Genomic DNA, 25,010 nt, shown 5'->3' with positions numbered 1-25,010 from the left:
TCAGATATTCCTGGTGTAAATCTTGAGATTGTATATAAACGTGGTTTTAAATATTCCCTACTTCTGGTGCTACGATCTTGCTGTCAATCATTAAGGGATTAAATTTTAAACTGCTCTCCAGAGGAGCCTTCTGAATGGACAAATGCACCCCTCTATCACTTCAGTTAAATTGTCGAGTGTGTGTTCCTGGGTCTCTGTTGCATCGATGTCATTGAGCAGCTGTGTTCAGAGGGATGCTTGCATCATGCAGATGCCGAGTATCAGTCTACTGCTTTTATTTGAGCTGCTGGCATGGCTCTTGTTGTTAATAGTTAGCAGAGGGGCCACCTTGTGTAGGTTGCTGATAGCCCGTGAGGTGCAGCCTCTGCTTGGCTCTTGGTGCTTTTTAGTTTGGGTTGCAGGGGTGAAATGTGGAAAGATTAACACCTAGGCTGTGCCAACTCACACCTGTTTTCTGCTCTAATGAAGGACTGTTAAATATAACTTGTGGCTGGAGGGATCCTCTTGGTGCCCATCCTTCATAGCAGAGTTGTTTGGGTTGAGCACTGCAAGAGTGGGACGTGCATCTTGTCCATGGGCTGCACACATATCATGTGCTTTAGGAAATAGCTTTGTGTGGTGATTAAAAAAAAAAAAAGAAGAGTTCCTTTCACATGTGCTCTGTCGTGGATGAAGGCAAAAGGAGGACATTCCTGGAAGGCTCACTTTGCCTTCACACATTGCCTTGCCAGCATCCAAGTCAACGTTGGCTATGGCAAATCTGCATCTTGACTCTCTTCAGATCTTGTTTTCAGTAAGAGGTGTTGACACCTCGATAGATCTGACAGGAGCAGCATAGTCATAGAAAAGGGAATCACATGAAATAACAACAGATTTAGGAGCTTCATCCTGGAAAACAAATACCTGAACAAGTAATTGATTACTCAGTTTGATCTTCCTTTCACGCATGAGCATAACATAGAGGGCAATTCTGCAGCACCCTGTGAGGCTGTGTTGGAGGGAGGAGGAAAGCAGCAGCAAGCCTTGCCAGAGGGATCATGGATGTGCAGGGGACGCACAGGGAACCTCAACGATATTGGATATTGTTTTTGGTTGAAATTTTGACTGCACTGAAGACCACAGTCGCAGTGCCCTGTATGGACAATCCAGGTGATGAGTGTGTCTTGGAAGCTGCTTTACGTGAGATCATGTTTGTGGCACAGAGGGGTTATTTGGAAGGTCACTCTGCAAGCCCAGGATTACAGCAAGCTTCAGCAAACACTGCACTGGACCCAGTGTCTCCTCTCTTTGATCTCATAGGGTGAAATGGATGTACGGTGTCAAAAGTTCAACAAGCTCCTACAGAACAATCCATGTAAGACCTTGAAAGTTAATACTAAAGCATCATGCTCGATCTGCTGGACAACGGTCAGCCAGAAGAGCAAAGAAACATGGAAAATGCAGACACAGGAGCATGGCTGCTTTCACCTACAGTAACACTATGTTGCATCACCCTGCGTTAAGAGCACAGGGGCTGATCTGCAGGGATGTAGCACCCAGCTGTCCATACTGCCCGTTGCACAAATAACCTCTTCCCTTGGTTGATTCTGTTTCTTGCTTCCATGTTGCAGTATGGGAGGTAGCAGGAGCAGCCTCGTCTTTGGGGCAAGGCAGAGGTGCCTGCTCCTATGGAGGTTATATGGGTTGCCTCTCAGGACATTACAGGGAGGTTTCTGGAAGCAATTGCAATCAGTCAGCAGGTGAGGCAGACTGGAGAAAGATAGGACATAGCTCTAATTTTACTTCCCCAATGCTAAAGGGCCTTTCTTCACTGCATGCTTACCTTGAGCAAGGAGGTATGCACTTGTCAGCCTGGACTTGGGGAGATCTGAACCCCACATCCTACAGTGGAGTCCCCGTTGCTGTCAGTACAAATGAGTGACATGCTCTGCATTGATCAGAGTGTGACAGCACCTCCAGCACAGCCTTCCACCCTAGCTGTTTTCTTGCCTGTTTGTGTGCATGATTTGAAATGCCACTCAGCTCTGCATTTGGTGACATTTAGGAAAAGCTTGGTGTTTGTGTTATTTTTTTGTTTATCATTCAAGGCTTGGCATGGCTGGACAAGGGTAGATGTGGCACTGAGGGATGTGGTTATTGGGCATAGTGGGGGCGGGTTTATGGTTGGACAAGGTGATCTTAGAGATCTTTTCCAACCTTAATGATTCTGATTCTATGACATCTGCCATTGATGTTAATAGCTGAACTCTGCATCTTTGAGGACTCCAACTATGTTGTTTTTTCTCTTATAACAGATTTTCCAGATATATCAGAGCAAAGCCCTACTGGGATTAAGATGTAAATGAGACAAAGATGCAATAGCAAAGGAATAATTTGCTTTAATTCCCCAGTGAAAACATTCCAGTTATTAGATTTAAATTAATTGTCGCCACCTTCTTACCAACACAAATGTTTCTGTTTGGGCTACTGATTAAAACCCTAAACAGGGGAGAAGCAGAAAAATTGATGTCACTGTTGCGTTTAGGTTGTGGTTTTTGGGAATTCGGTGCTTTAGTAGGATGCTTTGCATATATGGTGGGTTTTGCCAAATATCTAGCTATACTAGGATGGATTGATCCCTTAGAAAACAAAATATTATTATAAAAATAAATGCATTTGTGTATTTTTGGAGGACTGGGGTGTCTCTCTCATGAGACACTGTGCTGAGGAAGGTACCAGTGTTGTGCCTGTGTCCCCAAGGATAGGCCCTTTGGTTGTGCAACTAGTGCTGCTCATAATCTCTTTCATAAATGGAGGGGCAGTTTTAACCTGTGTTATTGGTTGGTCTTCACTACTACTGCATTTTGTTAGTAAATAGAAAGTGACAGCAGTACAGCTTTGAGAAACACAGCCATGTTGTGGGAACAGGAACCATGGGCACTGAAAGAAGGGCAATTACTTCTCCAGGTGCTCTCCCACAGCAGAGAGAGGGACAGGTTGTTGTTTCTTTTTTTCTTTTTTTCCATCTTTTCTTAAAGTGTTAGCAGTTTCTTAAGCCTTTAACTGACTTCAAAAGGCTCAGTGAGAGAAAAACATTGTTGATTTACAGAGCTGTAGCTCCCACCTCTGACTACAATAGGACACCTTGAGCAAAGGGCTCCAGGTAACACCCTTTCTAAATACCAACCTGGCCCACAAAGAATGGAATGGTAGAATGGTTTGGGTTGGAAGGGACCTTTACGATCATCTAGTTCCAACCCCCCTGCGAAAGGCAGGGACACCTCCCACTAGATGAGGTCACTCAAAGCCCCATCCAGTCTGGAAAAATGAAAAGAAATGCTTTCCATTCTCTGAAAAGCCCACATTTTTTTACTTTTTTTTTTTTTTTTTGAGGGGAGGGATAAGGAAAACCCACAGGTGGCCAACACTGGTCACTCTTCAGGCTTCAATAAGCAAAGGACACTTGATTTAAAAAATCAAGACTTAAAATATCAATAATATATATCAATAAATGCTCAATAGCAAGGACTGCAAGGAGTGCAAAATGGGTGGAGGAGGAAAATCTGGGTAGACAGGGAGCAGATTCAGCCCTGGGCTTGTTACCAGCCCTTTTCCCCTTTGCCCTTTTTCTCTCCTCAGCTCTGGAGCTGAGTTTGCTGGGAATACAATAGCTATCATATATTTACATGGAGGATTGCGATAGGGAAATGAGTCAGTGGAAAAAGTATTTTGCAATTTTAATCAATTTTATTGCTGCCTGCCAACAAATTAACAAACCTGCCTTGCGTCCCTGTGGATGCAGGAGTGGAGTTCGGCCCTGGGGCTGAGCTCCTGCCCCACATCTCCCTGCATTTCAAGGAAGCCCTTTTTGCTCTCCCCAGCCCAGGATTTCTGCTGCAGGCTTGGTGTTGGAAGAACTCCCCACCTCCTTTCCCTCAGATGGATGCATTCTGCTTGTGACCATCTCATCAATGCAAAAAGGGATGGTTTTCAGGGATCTTTAGAAATCATTTGTTCCCTTTCCGGTATCTCCTGTAGCAATGATTTCCTGCTCTAGTTCTGTTTTTACATCCAGTTTCTGTGGACTTCTACCCAGAAAATGCCATGCTAGTGTTTGCTGCAAAGGAAATTCATTAAATTGCACTAAATTTAGCATTTCTGCAGAAGGAACCTCTTTCATCTCCCAGCCCAGACCACAGTTGGAGCTGTGCTGTGCCTGGTTGGACAAAACCATCACATCCCCACATCCCCTTGATCAGCTGCAGACAGGGTTTTTTGTACTGGGGAGGTTTCACTGTCCTCTGTGAGGGCAGATTTCATGTTTGCAGGGCTGCACCATAAAAGCAGGCTGTGTGAATGCCTGCAGATCATAAAGTGGTGCTGGGCTGCACCCCGACAAAATTCCCCAGGTCACGGTGCTGTGGCCCCACACTTGGGAGTCAAAGACTCCTTCTCTGCTTGAGTTTACTCAATTTTATAGGAAGAAAGGAATGGCTGTAATACGTGTAAAACATCTTACAGATGTATTGTAAGGGGATTTGTAAAGATTAACAGCACCAGGAAAATGACAGAGCCAGACAGCAATTCCTTTCCTTTCTCCATTATTTCTTAATTGCCTGTGTAGAAAAGTGGGATTTATGGTGGCACACGCTGTGTGGGTAGTGCTGGAGGGAGGCTGGGATAGGGAGGAGGGGATCTCCTTCTCATTTCATTAATGACTGGCATGTTTGCACCTGAGCCAGAAGTTAGCAATTTGTGGTGATAAAATGAGAAGGAATGCCATGTGGGTCCATCTCCTCGTGTCCTTGGGGAAGCCTAAAGAACAAACCTGCCCAAATCATGCCGGTCTTCATGCTTGCACACAAATGGAGGTGGCTACATCAGGTTGCCCAGAGAGGTGGCGGATTCCCCATCCTTAGAGACACCCAAGGTCAGGCTGGATGGGGCTCTGAGCACCTGGTGGAGCTGTAGGTGTCTCTGTGCACTGGGGGGAGTTGGACCAGATGGCCTCTAATGATCCCTTCCAGCTCAGACAATTCTACAATTCTATGAAATCCATATGAATTTGCACAACATTGGGGCTGAGAAATGTCCTCTGAAACCTGTCAGGCTGTTACTTGAGCCAGGAGGAGGCAAGGCTGAGCAAGACGTGAGCCTGGCAGCAATACACAACTTTCTAGCAAGAGCAAACAGCCCTGATATTTCCCCCAAACATCGGGTGTCCATCTGCCAAGCACTGTTGTGTTGTAGCGGTATAGGAGAACTGTGCACAACTTTGTAAGGAGAAGGGAAGAAAGCTGATAGAAACATGGAAAAACAGTAATTCCTGTTTAAATTGCTGTGGGTGGTTTAATTAACCCCAAAAGGGTGGTTGGGTGCTGGTCCTTGGTGCTGTAGGGGTGGGGAACAAAAGATAAGGAGGAGAAAAAAAAAAAACAGCATTATGTGTAAAGGAGGCTTGGTCTGCTGGCTCAGCATGGGGTGGGGTTCAGGAGGCTGTCCCGTCCCATCCAGCACCGCTCAGAGCTGCTCCTGCAGGTGGGTGCTGCATAGGGCTGTGGGGTCTCATAGGGGGTTGGGGAAGCCCTGGGGGGGCTCCCAGTAGGGGCTGCTCCAGGCTGGAGACATTATTTTGAATCTTAGCTTCATCCACTGGGATTTCCAGCGTTGGCCTGCTCTTTCTCCAAGGCACCATAGAGATGCACTGTTAAACCTAGCCGATATTTGCAATATTCGCCACACCAAAAATCAATAGCTGGAAGCTGCGCTGGGGCCGTGCTGTCAGTGCAGCCCGGGGAGCACCGCCAGCACTGACCCTGCCCATCTGCACTTTTATTTTTCAGGGCTTCCCAAGGAGCACCAGGTGCCCGCTCGCGTCCTGTGGCAATGCCGCCCCACAGCGATGCAGGGCCAGTCGCCGGCCCCCCGGATGGTGGCTGGGGCTGGGTGGTGGTCTTCGGGGCTTTCGTTTCTATCGGCTTTGCATATGCCTTCCCCAAAGGCATAGCCATCTTCTACAAAGAAATCCAGGATTTCTTTGGCACGTCCTATAGCGAGATCGCGTGGGTCTCCTCCATCATGCTGGCCACGACGTACGGTGCAGGTGAGTACGCCTGCCAAAGCTGCTGGGTCTGCTGTAAGACAGATAGCAGTTGGGTATCTCTGCTCTAGGGCAGCACACAGGGAAAGCACCAGCACCTATCTGTGCTGCTTTATCAGCAAATTTATTTTCTAATTGCGTTTTCCAGTGTGGTCTAGGGAAGCATCCACACGCAGAGCGTAGTTGAATGAAGGGGGTGTTTATTTTTATTTGGGATGGGGTTTTTCTCTTGCCTCTGACATGCAAAGTACAGCCCGTACAGGTATGTAGCTGGAGATGGTAGATAACTTATGGCAGTGTTAAATGACGGGGGCTCAGCCAAGGGTGAGAGCAGAGAGCAGCTGCTTGTTTCTTGTGGCAGGTTATAATCACAGCAATGGAATTACTAGGGTCAATCATTCTTATCAGTTGCAAAGCAGTACACAAGTTTGCTTTTTCTCTCTTTTTTTTTTTTTTTTAAATCATTGTGATAGCACGTTCCTGACTCAGCGAGAGCCTTCGTCTGCCTTTAGTAAAGTTTGCAATTGAAGATAGGCAGAAAGTATGCTCTCTGATTGCAGGAAACATCACTGGAATTTATCTTGGTTATTAAATCAATCCTAGAAATATTTTTTGTTACCAAAATTGTGTATTTTTCTTCCCTATAATGCAATGTGGAGCAGTTGTTAAAGTAATGATGCTTTATAGTCAAGCGGAAGCAATGCTCAATTCAGAACCTATTGTGATCCTCCTTGTTACAACCCAGAGCAAAGTCTTGGTGCCACTGCTCTGCTTGAAACGTAGCAGACAAAGAGAGCAGCTTGCTCAGTCCTCTGTGCTGTGCCACCAGCCTGCTGCAGCGCACCCAAGGAGTCCCAGTGCCCTGCAGATAGCAGCTGTGGTTTGCAAACATCCCCGGGAAGCAGTCCTCCACTTCCTTGGCAAACTCTTTGAAGCAGGGGCTTGTTTGGGGGGGGGGGCACTCCTTGCTGTAGACAGAACGTGTGTTTGCATTTTGTAATCGCAGTGAGGCTGCAGAAGACAATTCCATTGCTCACAAACAAACGGATCAGTGTGCAGCAAAGTAGGCAGCCCCATGCTCTTCTCTATCAAATAGGGTTCTTATGCTCTTTGTATCTGCTGTAGTTTCAGTTGGAATAAATAGGGGGCATAACTTTCAGAGCAACCTATGTATGAAATAGCAGCAATGTTCTTGTAGCAGCACTGGGCTTCTCTAAGGCTTTAAGGAGGTGAGAACTGTGGGCAGAAGTGATGCCTTACATTACCACTAGCTGTTAGTATTCGTGGAGCACAGCTGAATCCTGATCTTTGTCTTGCTATGCCTGCTATGGTACTCCCCAAATCTCCAGGGTGCTGTTCGTACATCTCCAAATTTCTACAGATATTAGGGAATCGCCTGCCTATCTTACAAAGGTAGGCACAGAGAGCAACTTCTTGCAAACACAACGAAAATCAGAGTGTTTTTGAAGTGAAAACCTTATCCTGAAGCCAAGAAGTATTCATTACTCTAGTTATTTATTATTTATTGTTTTGAAATTGAATGAAACATCTGAGGATTTAATTCTGGAGATGCCCAACAACTGAGTCTTTTCTCCAAAGAAACTTTCTACCAGAGCTTGTAAGTGCTTAATAGAGCATCAGCTACAGCAACAAGTAAGAGATTGGGAAGTTGAAAGTCAACCACTGACCTTGAGCATTTAATCCAAAATTTTATAGCTGTATTTTATTACATTGCTGGCATGATAAATTGCAGTGACAGGTTTAGAAAGGACCTTACAACATGCAGTGGCGTCAAGCTATATTAATAATGAGTTTGATTCTGCAATTCTTAACTTAATCAAAGCTGTGTATGTTCTCTCTGGTGTGGTCTGAACTTCATCAAAACCTTCTCTGCTACCAAAAGACCTCGCCCAAGTCTCTGTACTCAACTCACTTGATTGCAAATAGCCACAGCTCCAGGGCAGGAGGGGCCCCAACCCATGGAGCTGGATGGTGTTCTGTGTGTCCTGCAGAAATATTGATGGCAGGGGTGTGACAGTTGGAGTAGATGATATTAGAGGTCTTTTCCAACTTTCAGGATCCTATGGTTCTGTGATTCTAAAGAGCAAAGGGCTTGTTCTTCTGCATTATGTTTGAGGGGCTGCAGTATGGTCTTTCCATCACTTTTTGTAACTGGACATGCATTGTTCTGCCTGGTTGTTTTGCATAGGCTGAAGCAAGAGGGAACCCCAAATGGCACACCGCAGTGTTACCTGTGGTGCCCATGCAGACACTGGGGACCAAGCCCAGGTACTCCTGGCATGAGCACAGCTCCACTGTATAGTGCTGGATCATAGAATTGTGCCATCCTTCTGCTCACTGTGGCCATCACTCAGGGTCCCAGCAGGGTTGAAGGAGCTTCCCCACATCACTGAAGCACACCATCTTCCCATACCGAGGCAATATTTGGGGTAGCAGCACCACTTCGTTAAGGAAACCAGGTAAAAGATGGTTTGATTTCTGTAATGGATGATGGTATGGATTCTTCTCCTGACTCTCAGAAAGTGCTCAAACCCAGCAAGGTCACCATGTATGTGCTTATATTTTTTATTTTTTTAAATAGCCCTGTTCTGGTTAGGAACAATAATAGCACTACAGGTTTGGGTGAAATATTTCTGTGTTCGTGGACTTCGTCACAAAGCTTTATCATTTTGTCCTTCATTGGAGCTAGAAAGGTCACTGGGCAGGAGTAATAGAGATGTGATAGACTTAATAAAAACAGAGATTAATATGAACTAGAAGAAAGCACAGGATTTTGCTTTTGGTTGGGGAATTGATAATGTTTTGCAGGCAGTTGTTAAGCCCAGGAGTAAGTTATAATTCACTCAAAATGTGAAGTTAACATGTGTGAAGGCTTCTTCCCTTGGTCAGTACAGGATGTGTTCGTGTGTTGCTCTAGGAAGGGGTGCAAGAAAATTGATGCCAACTTGTCAAGAGGCAATGGTCTTAAGTTGCACCAAGAAAGGTTCAGATTGGATATTAGGAAAAATTTCTTAGAGTGCTGAGGCACTGACACAGGCTGCCCAGGGAAGTGGTGGAGTCACCATCCCTGGAGGTGTTCAAGAACTGTGGAGATGTGGCAATGAGGGATGTGGTCAGTGGACGTGGTGGGGATGGGTGGATGGTTGGACTTGGTGATCTTAGTGTTTTTTTCCAACCTTAACGATTCTGATTGCCCAACATTACATACTCTCTCATTCCAATGATGTAGGGCTTCTGGTAGATAGACAAAGGCTTTGGAGAGCGTGCCCAGGTCGAGTATGGTGTAAAAAGGGCCGAACAAGGGAAGTTAATCAGAAGGAATACATGTGTAGGGAGCTGATGTGGAGCTGCACTTCATGATGGAAGGGATAAAAAGCTGTGGTTCTGCCAAAGTAAAAGCTTAGCTACAAAAGTTACGTGAAAGAAATTCAGAAAACATGAAGCCATGACCTTCTGAAGGTGAGCAGCTGTGATGTGCTGGGGCCCAACCCAGCGGCCCAAGGAAGCATTGAGCACAAGCAGCTGCGTGTTTGGCACCTGCCATGCTGTCCCCTTGAAGGAGCAGTTATTTAATTGCTTAAATACAAAGTGACATGAAGGACCTTGGCTCCAGCCCTGATTTTGGAGATTTTGGCCTGTGGCTGCTCTGCAGTGCATCAGTAGTGCAGGCTGGGAATTGAAATGCCAGAGCACTGATCAGATAAGATTGCTGGATAAGGATGAGGATGCTTTGTCTCTCTCAAGCTTGGATCTTATCTGCTTTGTTCTTTTTCTTTTTTTAATTTTAACCTCAGGATGCTGCCGTGGAGAATGTATGTGTAGGGTCCTTGGCTTTCCAAGGATGTGTCTGGTGGGTGCACGTGCTCCTCAGCCCCTCTTGTGTCCTGGCAGCCTGTTAATAACACAGGGCACTTCTTTCATTGCCTGGGTAATGAGGAGGCTGCTCTGCTACAAAGGCCTGGTACCCTGGTGGATAAATTACGAGGCCAATGGCAGTGTTGTTATCCCACCAAGGGAATGAGATTATTACTGAGGAAATTGCAGGCCTGCTGCTGCCGTTGTTTTACTACTGGTGTAATAATAGGCTTTGGTTTATTAGTATAAATGATTTCCCTCCCTTCCTCCCAGCTGGGTACGCTCCCTCCTTCTGTCCCCAGTGACTCCACGCAGCCCCCGCCAGTCCTGTCCGGCTGAGCCTCTGCACATTATCTGTGTTTTCACAGCAGATTGGAAAACATAAACTATCATCTGGGCAGCTCTGACCAACGTCTGCACAGCCACAGCTCTTCAGAAAGCTGGGAAAAGCTGAGCTGTGCGTGCAGCCCCATTGCTGGGGACACAGCTGCTCCCACATCTCTGCCCCACGCAGAGCACACTTTGAAGCATTGCTGTTTTATCACCTGCACGACCATCACGTGGTCCTGGTAGCAGATATGTGGTATTTGTACGGTGTTTGCATGGTCAGAAGGTCAGTGTTGTGAAACCTGGGATAAGCCCACGTTGCATAAAGGCTTCTCGACTAAAGGCTGCCCGAGCCTGGTGCAGAAATATTTCAGCAGCAGTTCATCCCAGCCAGTTTCCGCTGACGATGGGGAAAGCTGGTGCTTTTAATATCTGGTCAAGTTAAAAAAATAAAAATAAATCACAAAGCAGCCTTTACAAACGAGGAATACGTATGTGGTCACAGGTAAGGCAGAGAAGAACACTTGAAGTAGAATTCTTGTTAAAAATACACTGGTGTTTTGCACTGGCACTGCAAGTTTTGCTGGCCATAAAAAATTCATAAGGCTTCCTGAGAAAAACAGAAAAGCAATTCAGGTGTCTATTTCTTGAGTACTGTCACACTTGCAGGAGTTTAAGCCAGTCTGGATTGATATTTCTTGTTAAGTGCCACATCTGCCTTACATCCTTCCTGCCCCATAGTTCAGTGGCTCAAGAAGAAGAAATGACAAGAAGGCCTGGCTTTGTGGAGGAGAGATGGGGAGAGCCCGGGGCACTTTGCATTTTCTTCATGGTTTTACAGTCTCCTCTTCAGGGTCCTTTTCACTTCTGCAAATACAAAACTCAAGGTGAAAAGTAATTGGACAAGCTAACAAATGAGGCAGGGCTTGTGTGCTTTCCCAGTGGCGAGCTGCTGTGCTCTGCATGCAGCCATGATCAGCTTCTGACACAGCCTTCCATGCCCCAGCTGACAGCCGAGGGAAAGCTGTCACAGGTATGAGAAAGGAGAGGCTTTGTGCAGGAAGGGCACTAAACCAGGATGATATATGTGAGCTGGGGACAGCGCTCTGCATGATGTCAGTCCTCCTGGAGTGCAATTGTCCCAGCAGCATCTTCAGGGGATATATGGCGTGAACAATCCTCTGGGTGAGATATGCCATACCTTCTCCCCGTTGGCAGCCCTGTGTCAGCAGCTTCATCCTTTTAATACAGCGTGGTGCAAGGCAGTGATTGAATCTTACCTCCAATTTCCCCATTAGAAATTGCCGTGTGCTCTCTGCTGCGATGGGGATTCTGTAGGGAGGATGCTGGCTTGGTGATGCTGCTCAGGTCCCCACAGTGCCATGCCTGGGGACATGCTTTGCAGCCAAGATGGCTTTTGCTCCTTAGAATGATTTCTTAGGGACTCCAACAGCATTCTCATTGCTGCCTCTGCAAGGTCAGGCTGGGCAAATGGCAGCTTTCTGGGCACTTAGTTGGCTATTTCTCTTGTTCTGTCCTCACCTGGATCTGCAATTAAGAAACAAAATCAGCCTAACCCCCTGTTAGCTCCTTAGCCAGGTGGGGTGGGTTTGAGGGCAGGAGCCTGTGGTTCCTGCATGCCAGGGCAGTGTGAGCAAGCAAAGGTGCCTTGGGATCTAAGTTCCCGTAATAGGTTTGTGTGTGGTAATGCACAGCATCTTTATTCTTCTCATGCATGCTGAATAACCAGTAAATGACAGGTCCTGTTTTTTCAATTCCACTCTGTTTCCAGATGCTGTCACACTTTTAATTTTTGCAATAGCTGCAAGCAAAGTAGTAATCTTGTTTCCCATTTCCCACCACTGCGGTCCTGGCTTTGTTGTTCCCTCCTCTTAATTCCTTTCCCTGATGCGAGCTATTTGATGTTCTCTCCAACTCCCCACAGTGCTGCTGCCTGATCTCACCTCTGATGGCTGATCCCTATGAGCAGTGTGCTGCAGGTCCTGCAGGGCAGGAGCAGTATGTTGGCATCTGTTGGGGTGACACTGATCACTGCAGACACCTGGGCAGGGTGGAGGTGTGAACGTCTGTGATTTGTGCCTGCACTGGCAGGGTTTGTGTGCTGAAGTGTGCACAGCTATGTGACATATTGCGTGCTAGAGTTTCTGCCGAGAGCTGGGACAGCTTCTACAAGGCTGCTCCTTTAAAGACTATGGACAATCGCCTCTATGTTTCTGTAGGTCCAGATGACTTAAGTGGAAGTAATTTGGAGGACGTGATTTGCTTCAGTGCGTTCAAAAGGTCTGCTCAGGACTGCTATGAAACCTTTGTCCTGTGAGCAGCACAGGGAGGTTTGGTTTTCTGTCTGTTTGAGGCCGTGTGTTGGATTCTCCTGTGTCTCATAAGGCGTTGGTCTGGCAGATGCTTTCCCTGCAGGCTGGGCACTTGTTGTGACCTTTGCTGTGGATTCTCCAGTGTCTGGAAAGGTTCAGAGCAGATGCCCTACTCCTGGCTTTCTCCTCTCCCTGGTTGCAGTTGGTATCTTCAAGGTCTTCAGCACCAGAATGATGTGAGTGAACTGGTCAGAGAGCCCAAATGCTGCTGCTCACAAGCATGGACTGTGATCCCATATGCTGTGCTGCTTTAGCAAAACAAGCTCATGGTGCCTTGAAGTTAAGGTTTCAGGGTGCAGAGACTAATGCTGCTCCTAAGCTCTTTGCCATTCCCTGTGGGCATGGCCCAGCCTGGGCTGATAGCACCCTTGAGACTACAGCTCTCCACCCCGGCAGGCAAACAAATGGGGCTGATTATCCTTCTGTAAAGCTGATAACGCTGATGATAACAGATGAAGACTGTTAGCTGAAGGTCACCCAGACCTGCAGTAAAGCCTGCCTGAGATCCCCCCCCCCGACTGCTCAGGAGAGCAGGGAGCTGTGTGGTTGGGACATTCCCTTCATGGAGGCTGCCCCAGTGGAGAGCTTTGTGCTCTTCTTAGATAAACACTCAGCAAAATTGGTTCTGTTTCGAGCAGGAGTTGGGACCTGAAACCTCCACAGTCCTTCCAACATATGTGATTCTGATTTCTACAGGTCTTAGAGCTAACTTGGGCTACAGTAAACAAGAACTTCTGGCCAAAGCCACAGCCTTGTTTCACTTCCTCAGATTTAAATGCTTCCTTTTGGTATCTGCAGTCTTTGTTAAGCCATTTCTCTCTTTCATAATTTTGTGTTTTCCTGAACTACTTCTTTAATAAATACAAGACCAAACTGGTTCCCTGAAACCAGTTCATCCATCATCCTGAACTGTTTCTACTGACGGAGGCTGCTATTAAGAATTAATTAACTGTTCTGCTCAAGCTTCAATCCTGGTCAGCAGTATCGGAATTGCATTAAGTAGAGACATTAAAAATGCAACAGTGCTCATGATATCAGCCTCATAATACGAACCACTGCTTTGTGTGTGTGATTTAGCATCCTAATAAATCATGGAGCTCCTATGCTGGCATTGCATGTTCGCCCAGTATCACTGTTTGCCTGCTGTGATGAAGCTGTTCATTCCTGGGGCAGGGACTGTCATCATCACAGCCACCGTGTGGCATGGGACACACTGCCATCCCCAAGCAGTGCACAACGACTTCCTTTTTCTATTTACTTCCTGAACTCACACTGGAAGCTGTCAACAGCACCCAGGGGTACTGATCCTGCTAGTTTTACCTGTCTTCTGTCAGACACTCCCACTTCAAGGACCTCATTTCTCTCTTTCCCCAGGTCCCATTAGCAGCATTTTAGTGAACCGCTATGGCAGCCGACCCGTGGTTATCCTCGGAGGCCTGCTGTGTGGCATTGGGATGGTCTCAGCTGCTTTCTGCACCAGCATCGTGCAGCTCTACATCTGCGTGGGCTTCATTACAGGTAAGAAGAAAGCATTTCCTTTTGACTCGCACTTGAAGTTCATTTCTGATGGCTTGGGCATCCTCCTTTGGGCTAAAGGCAATGGGAATGTGATGGCATAAAGCTGGCAGGGGCCTCCTGGCTTGTTGACTGCAGCAGCTGAGCTTTAGCACGAAGCCTGTTCCCAGTTTAGCTCCATGTCCCTGGCTGACCATCGCGTGCAGGGATGTATTCTTTGCAGCTGAGTGCTGTCAGCCAGCGGCAATGGTGAGGATGGCCACTCAGCTCCTGCTGAAGTCAATACAGGCTGACTGTGCTCTGCCCAGGGCAGGGCAAGCCCTGCCAGGTACAAATACATCTGTGAAGAATGCACCCGTTCTCTGATGGAATTGTGTGTTAGCTTCCCTCTCTGAGACATATGAAATGAAATTACAGAGTTGCTTTGGTTTACGTTGCATTTGCCTGCGTGCCAGGTTAGGAAGTCTTTATCCGAAAATAATATTCATTAGACCCACAACAATTATATTTTCTTATTAAAGTTATCCTTTGAATTTTCTGTAGTGAAATATGAATCTCCACATTGGAAACTCTATTAGGAGAAGGCAAAGGCCCAGTAGTTCAAAACTGGCTTTTGAGGTTGCAAGGTACATGCTTCACCTGAGCATTCCCTGGCTCAGAGCAGACACATGAAGTATTGCTGTTCTCTGTATGTGAAAAGTGTGACTCCACCCCTTTAAAACCAATAAAACCAGCCACTATCAAGGCAAATAGGGGTGGACCCACATTGCTTTATCAAATCTGCACAGTACTGAACAAACCCTCACGAGGGATTCCATCTCAAAATGTAGTGATACATGGACTTGCGTTATTCCCCACCAAAAAACAGCATCCTCTAGCAAGCTACCTAATGCTGGATGAGCATGTGGAAACCATAAGTCCTTGTTGGTAGAGCTGGGATGTTTCCTCAGAGAGATTCACATTTTTCGTGGGAGATGCCTTCCCCCTGTATGCTGCATATGAGGGTGGCTGTATGGATGAGATCTTAGCTAATAACCCATCATTTCCAGGAATGGTGTTTGTGCAGGGGAAGGAATATTAATTTGACAGAGAGAGGAAGATGTTTGTAATCCTGCTAACGTGCTTGATGCCTCTAATTATGCCTGAAGTGCTGTTGCTGGTCAGGCCTAACATGGAAGCATTCAAGGGCAATTATGAAGCTGCCTGCTCATCACGTGTTGCTGTACAAGAAGAGAGCCTTCTGCAGGGGTGATTTGCTAAAAAGAAAATGATGTTTATCATCACACATTTTCCAGTCTTCTTTCTGGGCTGATGTCAAGATCTGTGTTTGCAGAATGCCCAGGGATGGAGGCACAACTGGACAGTTGGTACTGGGAGGTATCCACCACAGTCCTGTGCCTGCGGCATGTTCATAGAAATCTCTTCAGAGGAGCAGAGTGGGAAGTGCCTGTTTACAATACAGGGATTAGACAAGGCAATCTTGCTTGCTTGCTTGATTTTTGTCTCCTTCCATTTGTATGCAGAGCAGGGGCCAAGCTCCAGTCAGATTGCTGTTGGAGGCAGCTCTGAAGGAGCTCTGTCCATGATAGCACCGAGCTGTGGGCTGCATGAGGCACTTCCCTGCACATGCTGTAAAACCCAGGTTCTCTTCCTCACTAATTGCTTGTTTCTCAATAGCACTTAGACAAAGAAATGGGGCGTGCAAGCTGTGGGCCTGGATGGATGCCAGCCTGGACACACTGGGTAGATGTTCAGGCACATAACTGAGGTAGAAGAAGCAGATTTCAAAGCTAAACACAAGCCGATATGGACTGGTCTGATTTCAGTTTAATCTCTATCAACAGGGCCATCATTAAATACAATGGAATCTAGGGCGAAGTACATAGAAAAATTAAACTTGAGTCTTTGCTTTAGCTCTTGAGGCTGAGCATTTAAATACCTGGTAGGGTCTTCCCTTACTAATAAAGGAAAAACAAGATCAATAACTACTCATCTCACTCGTGCAGCACCACTACTTCCTCCTGGGGGAGATGAGTTTAATCTAGGGAAGGATGTTTTGTGGATCACGGGCTTGGTTCTGTTCATGCAACAGCATCAATAGACCTTTCTGTCATATCCCTGGGGAGAAAATGTGGTTATTTGAGCAACAACTTCAATCATAGCAAAGTTACTGTAGTTTCAAAAAGCTGGAATAAAATGGAAATAAATATTTCCACCTAAAGCCAGCCAAAAGGTTAAAGTAAATTGAAATTCCAGTCAGCCAATTTGAAACTCTCCAAATTTAATTAATGGGAAGAGCATGATGTAATATTAAATTAGATTTGTCTGACTGGCAAATTAATGTTCATATAATAAAAGATTCAAGTTGATTATTGGCTAAGTGGGCAGCTGGCATCCAGTCTGATTTTCCTTCACCTCATGGTATGGAATAGATCTAAAAAGGATTCTGTGAAAAAGACAGTTCAATATTTGCACATATCTACCAGCCTGGGAATATGGACTTCAAGCAGATTCTAGTCTACTGTGCTGCATCTTCGTGGGTGAAAATAAATCCCATTTCTGAGCACTTCCAGCTGTGCTCTCTCACAATGCTGTGTTTTGTCTACACAGTTTTTGGGTCAGTCCTCCTCATAGGCATGAACCCCATCCCTTATAAATTAGGAATAAGCTGTATTTCCTAATGACCTACCAAATGCATGGGCTCTCCAGAAGCAGAAATTCATATTGAGAATATGTTTCCTATCAAGGCTAGTTTCACTGATGTCTTTTTTATTTCTTTTTGGAGTTGTAAACTTGCAAGTAATTAAAAAATACATATCTGAGACTTAGCATAAAGCATAATTTTGTAAAACTGTTCAAATTTAAGCCATCTAACATCAGTCAAATTCTCCTGCATCAGTTGGTTTCTACCCTATCAGTGACTAATGATAGCATTCCTTAATTAATTTTGAGGACCTTGACCTTTCTAAATTTTCTTCTGTAAAGCAATATGCCTAATTATGTACTGCAGAGTTAAACAAACTAATTATATAGACTAATGAACAAGAAAAAAATCTGCATGACCCTATTTTCAGGATTCATGTTCTCTGGTATAATCACTTCAAGGATTACATTTCTTCTTTGTTCTAATGTGGCTCATTCTTTCCCAGACAGGGTGAAAAATATGTGGCGTAATTTTAAAATGTCGTTTTGATGGAGTTTTGCAAATTTAATCTTTTAAGGAAATACTACAAATCTTAGAAATGCGTAAAAAGAAGAGATTAACACTCACTAGTGCTCTTAAACAGAACCACAGGGCGTTGAGGCCATCACTGCATTTGGTGTTTCTTTCAGATTTGCGCTGTGCAAGAGAAGCTGGATTGCTGAATTAGCAATGCAGATTTATAATATCATTTAGATATCTACATGTAGTAAAAATAAATTTTAATTAGAAGAAACACTCTGCGGTCCTGTGTAATTGCTATCCTCAGTAGCTGCTTTGCTGTGTACTTGCAGACCTCTTAATCTTATGTATCAGACACGGCTCGCTCACACCACCAAATGAGGAGCATCTGGGAAGTCTGATGTGACCTTTCTGGGCACGTCTGGGTACCCACCACCCATGGAGGGAGAGCTGGCAGCAGTTTGCATGAGAAGGATGTGCTTTGGTGGTTAGCACCAGACTTTCATATTGAAGAGCTACTGGTTCCTCCATGAATTTGCCTAGAACAATGATTTGAAGACACAACAAAGCTTTCTTTGTATGTCTCAATTGTTTTTCTTTGTTTCAGGACTGGGACTTGCTCTCAACCTCCAGCCATCAGTGATAATCGTAGGGAGATACTTTTTGAAGAGAAGACCTATCGCCAATGGCCTTGCTATGACAGGGAGCCCTGTCATGCTTTGCACCTTGGCTCCTCTCAACCAATTCCTTTTTGACAATTATGGCTGGAGAGGCAGCTTTTTAATTCTTGGGGCCATTTTATTACACTGCTGTGTTGCTGGAGCTCTCTTCAGACCCATCAGTGCAGACAAAGTCTCAGTCAAACCCCAGTCAATTGAGGAAGGGAAGGAGACCCTGAAAGAAGAAGTCACTAAGGATGCCATAGAAATGAACAGTCCCACTAACATACGTATGGAGACCAAAACAGAAGAGGAGGAAGAAAGAGACTGTTGTGAAAAAATCAATAAGTACCTTGATTTTTCCCTCTTTAAGCACAGAGGGTTCTTGATTTACCTGATTGGAAATGTGCTCATGTTCCTGGGCTTCTTTGCCCCCATTGTTTTTCTGGCACCCTATGCAAAGCACATTGGCATTGATGAATATTCAGCTGCTTTCCTCCTTTCAATTCTTGCCATCGTGGATATGGTTGCCAGGCCGACCACTGGCATCATTGCAAACAGCAAGTGGGTGAGGCCACGGATTCAATACTTCTTCAGCTTCTCCATTGCTTTCAATGGCACTTGCCATCTTCTGTGCCCACTGGCTTCTGGCTACACAGGGCTCATCATTTACTCTGTCTTTTTTGGCTTGGCCTTCGGCATGGTTTGTGCCATGCTTTTTGAAACTCTCATGGACCTCGTGGGAGCTTCCCGCTTCACAAGCGCTGTTGGCTTGGTCACCATAGCAGAGTGCTGCACGATATTGCTGGGACCACCCATTGGAGGTGAGTGCCTTCCTCCTCCTGCTTTCACTGGGTAGTTGCTCCCTCAAACTGCATGTAACTTCTTGCCAACACAGTTTGTGAGAAGAGATTCAGAATCTTTTTTTCTCTTCTTCCCACCCACCTTTCTTCTGCTGGCAACCTTAGGGTCTCACCCAGTAATTCTCCTCTGCTCCTTTCTGTGTAGTACTGGAGCTGAAGTCACCAGTCTGGGGAGTGATGCAGAGCCTTTCACTTTTTCATATTACCATGTAGCTGTAGTGTGACAGAAGCAGCTGTATCTTCTTGCTGTCTTAGAGATTCATTATTTAATTAATGACAAACAAAGAAAACACAATTTAAAAATGACCGTTTTCTGAGCTACATAATTTTCTGCGTGGAAAAAAGAACTTAATGACCAGAGATTGCTAATGAGGCTGAAGCAGTTCTATGTAATAATCAGTAATATTAGTTTTGTAGGGTTTTCCCTGCTACTTTAATAAGCAGCAAATTTATTGGTTCTTCGGCATTTTAATAAACTACTGCAGGGTTCTGCTTCAATGAACTAAGTAAATTGTTCCCAGTGTGTTTTATGGCTTTATCTTATTCTCAAAGGAAAAGAGGTAGGTATCCTACTGTTGTATTTTCCAATACTCTACTCATTAAAACTCTCATTGCAACCTATTTAGGAGAACTCTAGGTCATCCTGATTAGCAGAAAAGGAAAAAAAAATTGCAATTAACATTTGGTTGATGTTTCACCACCCACATGAAATGCACCATGCATTGAAAACAGTGTATGAAGACATCTAAGAGTGATTCAGGAAGAACTAGTCACCAAAAACAGTTGAAAATTACTCTTTTTGTGATCAGGAAACGTATTTGGTGGCCACAAAATCCCTTGTTAGTGTTATGCAGTGGGATAATTAATCATCAGCTTTTCACATCAAGGGTCAGTCAGGAAGTAATTAAGATCCCTCACTTTAAGGAGGAGAACATATTCCAAAAAGTCAGAGAGCAAATGGATGATGGGCCAGTTTCAAGGAGGTCTATCTGCACTATGAATGCCAGGTTAGGAGTGGGTCTCTCTTTCATGAGGATCTGGGATGTTACGAATGGTCCATGATGCTCCAGTAAGTGGGAATTAATGCCTAGGATCATAATCCCAATAAGATTTGCATTACATTTTGACATAATGGAGAACACTGACATTTCAATTAAGCCGTCTCCCTTCAATTACTCTGTTACTCCATAACAGAGGCATTAACCTTTCAAAGGAACCAGTCACATTTGTCTTGGCATTGAAATTATCTGACACTGAAAGCATCATCTTTGCTTTCCCTGGAACTAATGTTTTCCAGTTCCACGCTGTGCACTTTAATCCTCAGATCACAGGTAGAAGTGCAGAAAGGGCAGCTGTGGCCAAAAGCTGAGTCCCCTCCAATGCTGGAGAATGACCCATGGTGGAACAAATTGATGGGGCTCTGTCACTAGTCTGAGACCAGACCCAGTGGCCAGGTGCCACCTAACACCCAGCTTTCAGAAAGCTGCCACTATCCCGTTCCACTTCATTGTACAAACTTCTGGTAGTGTCACCTACATCAACCTTAACCACCACAGGCTGTAGAGTGGAGCACACGTGAAGTATCTGTGGCATCAGAGTGCTTGGGGAAGAGAGCAGAAGTACTGAGAATGTTTTATTTTATCCTAAAGCCACAAGGGTGTCCTTTTACAGATAGGAACTGATAGCACAAAAGTTCTTCCTTCATCTCTAAGGTTTTTTTTTTTTTTTTTTTTTTTTTTTTTAATATGTCTTTTACAGGAACACTTATCGATACTTTTGGGGACTATAAATATATGTTCTTTAAATGTGGGGCTGTGATGGTCCTGGCAGGAACGTTCCTGTTCATCATGAACTACTATAATTACCGTATGCTTGCCAAGGAGGAGAAGAAAAGAAAGGAAAAAGAAGAGGATACTAAGCCTGTAAGGACAGAAAACGAAGGCAGAAATAACTGGAACAAAGAACACATGCAGGAGGGACCTGAGTTGGAACCTCTGAGAGAGGAACAACAAGAACTAAAGAAAGAAGCAAATGGCACAAATGAAGTTTAAACCTGTTCTTGTGGCTGGGCAGGGAATTACCTCCATGTTGCTTATGTTGGCACTAGCTGTGAAATCACACCAGATTTTCTAAATTTTGTCCTGTACTTTGCCATGTGTTTTCTTTGTCTTAAGAGAAGACTAGAACAGAAACAAATTCAGTTTCTTATAAAGTGCTGGGACACACAGAGCAGTATCCATCCACGTACCAAAGGATCTGAACCATTTTTCTTCAGACATTTCCCATTTTCCAAAGGGCCTGTAATCACTACCCTACTATTATTCCCAGTACTATAGCTCTGTTTGGTGAAAAGGGCAATGACCAGCAGGGTCAATGCTGAGCCCTTCCACCAGCTTCTATGGGCTTTGCATTGAGCACTGTGGTGGCTGGATCTATTCACCAGGCAGTCCAAACACTTAGACTTTTTGATTGCATCATCAGAATTATCCCAGGAATTTGGTACCACCTCCATCTCACGAAAAAAGAAAACAGACCAGATGCTCATCTGAAATACACAAGCTAGAGTCAACTGAACACACAAGGGCAGTGCATGCCTGTGCTAGCAGCAAAGCAGCCTGTCCCTGTGGCCAGAGCATGCTAGGAAGGAGCTGACTCGGAGTGGCTCGCGGTAGCTTGAGCATGGACTTTATCAGGGACCTCTGCATTTAGCAAAACGGCATTTTTCAGGGGGAATACATCAAGCTCACATGCTGCAGGAGTCCTTATTCCAGGTCATTTGTCTGTGCAGGGCAGAAACTTAGTCTTAAACTGCTTAAATTTTGTTCGAGTTTGTTTGTTTGTTTTCCCTATAAGATCACATATTACCAATATCTAAGTGCCTTACAGTTTTTAGTTTTTTACAACACTCTGGTGAAGCGATAATTACAACTAGTTAATTTTACAACTGAAATGGGCATCAAGTCAGTGAATAAAGTGTAGACATGCTGTAGCTGAAATGGGATCCATTGCCCTGAGTCAGGAGCCTTGGCCATATACAGAAGAAAGCAATCAGCAGCTGAAGAAAGGAGCTGACAGCCTGCCACCTAAGCACAGGCATCCTACTGCTGGAAAATAGAAAATACCAGCAAGTGTGCATTAAACTACTGCCTGCCTCCTTTGTGCATTGTTCTATTTAAGCTTAATGATTTAAAACACTGTCCTAGAGATGGATCTTTGTGCATTCAGCCTGCAGGGAATCTGAACACAGCTGCCTCCTCCCAGCCAGTCACCACTGGTGCTGCAATATACCTGGTGGCCTCATGCTATCCTGCTGCAGGAAATACTGCTTCCCTGGGTCAATGTTGCAGAAGTGGAACAAGGCCATGTAGGAATCTCTCCTCTGCTGGTGATAATGCTGATCTGACAGCAAGCACTGATATATTTTGTAATAAGCAGCCATTGCCTAGAGCTGTGGATGCTGAGCATGGCATCCCATAGTTGAATCATAAGTCTTTTCGAGTTTAGCTCCATGTGGACAGATAAAAACAAAGACTTTGGAGGTAGAAGACCCAAACCTGAAGGTATCAGCTGTCCATAGGGCAGCTATCACCTTTCTTTGCATCAGTGGAACCCATGTGATCAAATAAAGTTGTCTTTTTCTTTTTTTTTCCCCCATATCTTTCTCACCCAAGAACTGTATTTAATTATCACTTACATACATGCTATGAAGAATGACTTGTAAAAATCTTGCCACAGATACACTGTCCTCTTAAATGTAGATCACTCACATCTCCTAGCAAAGTGCTACAATGAAACCTTTTCTTTCACTGAAGAATGATGGTCTTTATCTATTGACAGCAGTAGGACTCGAATTTATTCCTTATCTTGCATTTCTTGGAAGAAAAAAACAACAACAACAAAAACAACCAGAATTTGTACAATATATTTAGCATTTTGTTGCTGTTGGCTTTTTTTTGTTTGTTTTTTTTGTTTGTTTTTTTTTTTAATGTTCCTTATTTCTGTCAAATATATCTATGGATGTTCAGTAAGAAAGGTGTTAATAGCAGATCCTGAACATCTTCTAATGTACCTTCTGGATGCTTTGATATGCTTAATAAATGTCTTAAAAAAAAAAAAAATGATTTGACACTTATTCATTATAATCCATAAGGCAACTCTGTCTTTCTGTTTGCTAAGCATTTTATCTTTGCAGGACCCCAGCCTGAGCTCCATGTACATGGTAATACAACTCTGATTTGCAGCCTCTTACCCCAGGGCTTGCATCAGAACTCCTTACAGCACAGTTTCTCAGACATTGAGATATTTGCAGTGACTGGAGCCAGTCTGACTCACACCTCCAGTGGCAGGAGCCCATAGTAAGTCTGAAAGTAGCTGAGAATGACCTGGTGAGGATTTGACAAGATTATTTTCATATCTTCTCACCAGGTCACATCAGTTAATTCTAGGAACAATGACCCAAATCCTCCACTCTCCTTACTGCAGGAGTTAGTGCTAAGGCTCTTTGTCTAAAGTAAGCTTTTTAGGTCAACTTCACTGAAACAGGTAACATTTCTAATAGAGAGGCTTTGTTTGTTTGTTTGCTTGTTCAGCTGTCTTTGAAAATCCTCTGGAAGGGATACACTTTGCTAACTTGTCCCTAGGAGCAGAAAAATGCTGTGCTGAATAACCAGTGCTTTATGGCTTCAAATGTCTTTTATATTAAGCATGTACTTTGTTAACCCACCCCAGCCTCTTGTCATGGAAACAAGTACTCTTTATCACATAGGAAGCCAGACTGTCTTAATGTAATTTTGGAGATGAAGGCTGTTTTTCAGGTTGGTTGCCTGCCTGTTCCCTGTCACCCTGTCTCTTTTTCCCACTGTGGGTTCAAACTTCAGATCATAACATATTGCTGATCAATGCAGCAAAGCAACGCCAAAGAACTGTGTACTTTTCAGCACATGAGTAGCTCCAGAACTGCTTTGCTGAATCAAATCCCTGGGATTCAATACCTTACAGGCTTAAGATGTAATCCAGGCTTGGAAAACTCTCCAGCTTTCCTAAGAACATTTTTCAGTTATTAAAAATCGTTGTTGTGATATAAAATATCCGTTAAAGAGAGCTCTTGTGAAGGAGTAGAAGCTGCCTGTGCATCTAATCGAGTTGGGAGGCAAAAGGGACACAACACTTTGTACTTACATGCATTCTGAGGCCTGGAAAGCACCAGTGAAAGCAAGTCAAGAGGCGTGAATGTTGTTCCCAGGATTGCCAGAGCTTCTACAAGAACCAGTCTGCGATGCTGAGCCGCTGTTCCCCACAACCAACAGACCAGGCAGCAACTCTCAGCACAATCTCAAAGCAAAAAGAAAAAAGAAGAGTCAATTTAGCACACAAAACCCTGCCACGAATCTCTAGGTTAGCTACCATATAGATGTGTTTGAAATATGGAATTGTGTTATTCTACATGAGATTACTCAGGACAGTTCCCATGGCAGCTGACACCAAATTTATTTGACTGTGTTCAGAAAATGCCTGGTAGACAATCCAGGCACATTCAGATTACATTGAGGAACGAATTTAAAAGATGACTTTTGTGCCCTCCGTGGTGACAGTGACATTGACTATAAAAGAGTATTATTTAGGCTTATCAGAACCATGTGAGAGTGTTTTGATGACTGACATTCATAACTGTCAGCAGAGCTTCCCATAACAGTAACACAGCTCTGAAACAAAGACTTGATCTGCCATCAGCTTTGGCACTTACTGAAGTATTGCTACTTCTATATACATAGAGAGAGAGAGGCCTATATATTTATATATATATATATATATATATACACACACACACATATATACATATTTATGTGTGTGTCTATATTCATACATATAAAATATATATATATATATATATAAAATATGTATATAATTTTTTATATTACCTATACATACAGGTAAATGGGAAAATCATTGCCACAAAGGTCAAGAGCGTGCCATCACAGGTAGCAGCACTGTATAGTTTCTATTAAAACAAATATTACAATCCACACATATTTAGCAATGCAGGCATACACCTGGATTTTAGCCTGACAGTCAAGCTCTTAGGATATTTGGACGCTGTTGAAAAATCCATTTTTTAAAGTTGTATTATTTATATAT

At 44.3% G+C, this 25,010-nt stretch overlaps 1 protein-coding gene across 1 annotated transcript; it reads left to right on the top strand.

The window, feature by feature from the left end:
• The first annotated feature begins 5,818 nt into the window (after nt 1-5,818).
• LOC122162840 (monocarboxylate transporter 2-like) lies at nt 5,819-22,993 on the top strand. Its single transcript, XM_042823535.1, has 4 exons — nt 5,819-6,082; nt 14,050-14,193; nt 17,961-18,836; nt 20,634-22,993. The coding sequence occupies exons 1-4, from the start codon at nt 5,866-5,868 to the stop codon at nt 20,924-20,926; spliced, it is 1,530 nt and encodes a 509-aa protein (XP_042679469.1). The 5' UTR covers nt 5,819-5,865; the 3' UTR covers nt 20,927-22,993.
• The last annotated feature ends 2,017 nt before the right edge of the window (nt 22,994-25,010 follow it).

Source organism: Centrocercus urophasianus, unplaced genomic scaffold (genome assembly GCF_019232065.1).
Source record: "Centrocercus urophasianus isolate 14NV4802_14NV808 unplaced genomic scaffold, USGS_Curo_1.0 seq_22, whole genome shotgun sequence".
Taxonomy (NCBI): Eukaryota; Metazoa; Chordata; class Aves; order Galliformes; family Phasianidae; genus Centrocercus; species Centrocercus urophasianus.
This window is presented reverse-complemented; position numbering and strand designations above follow the sequence as displayed.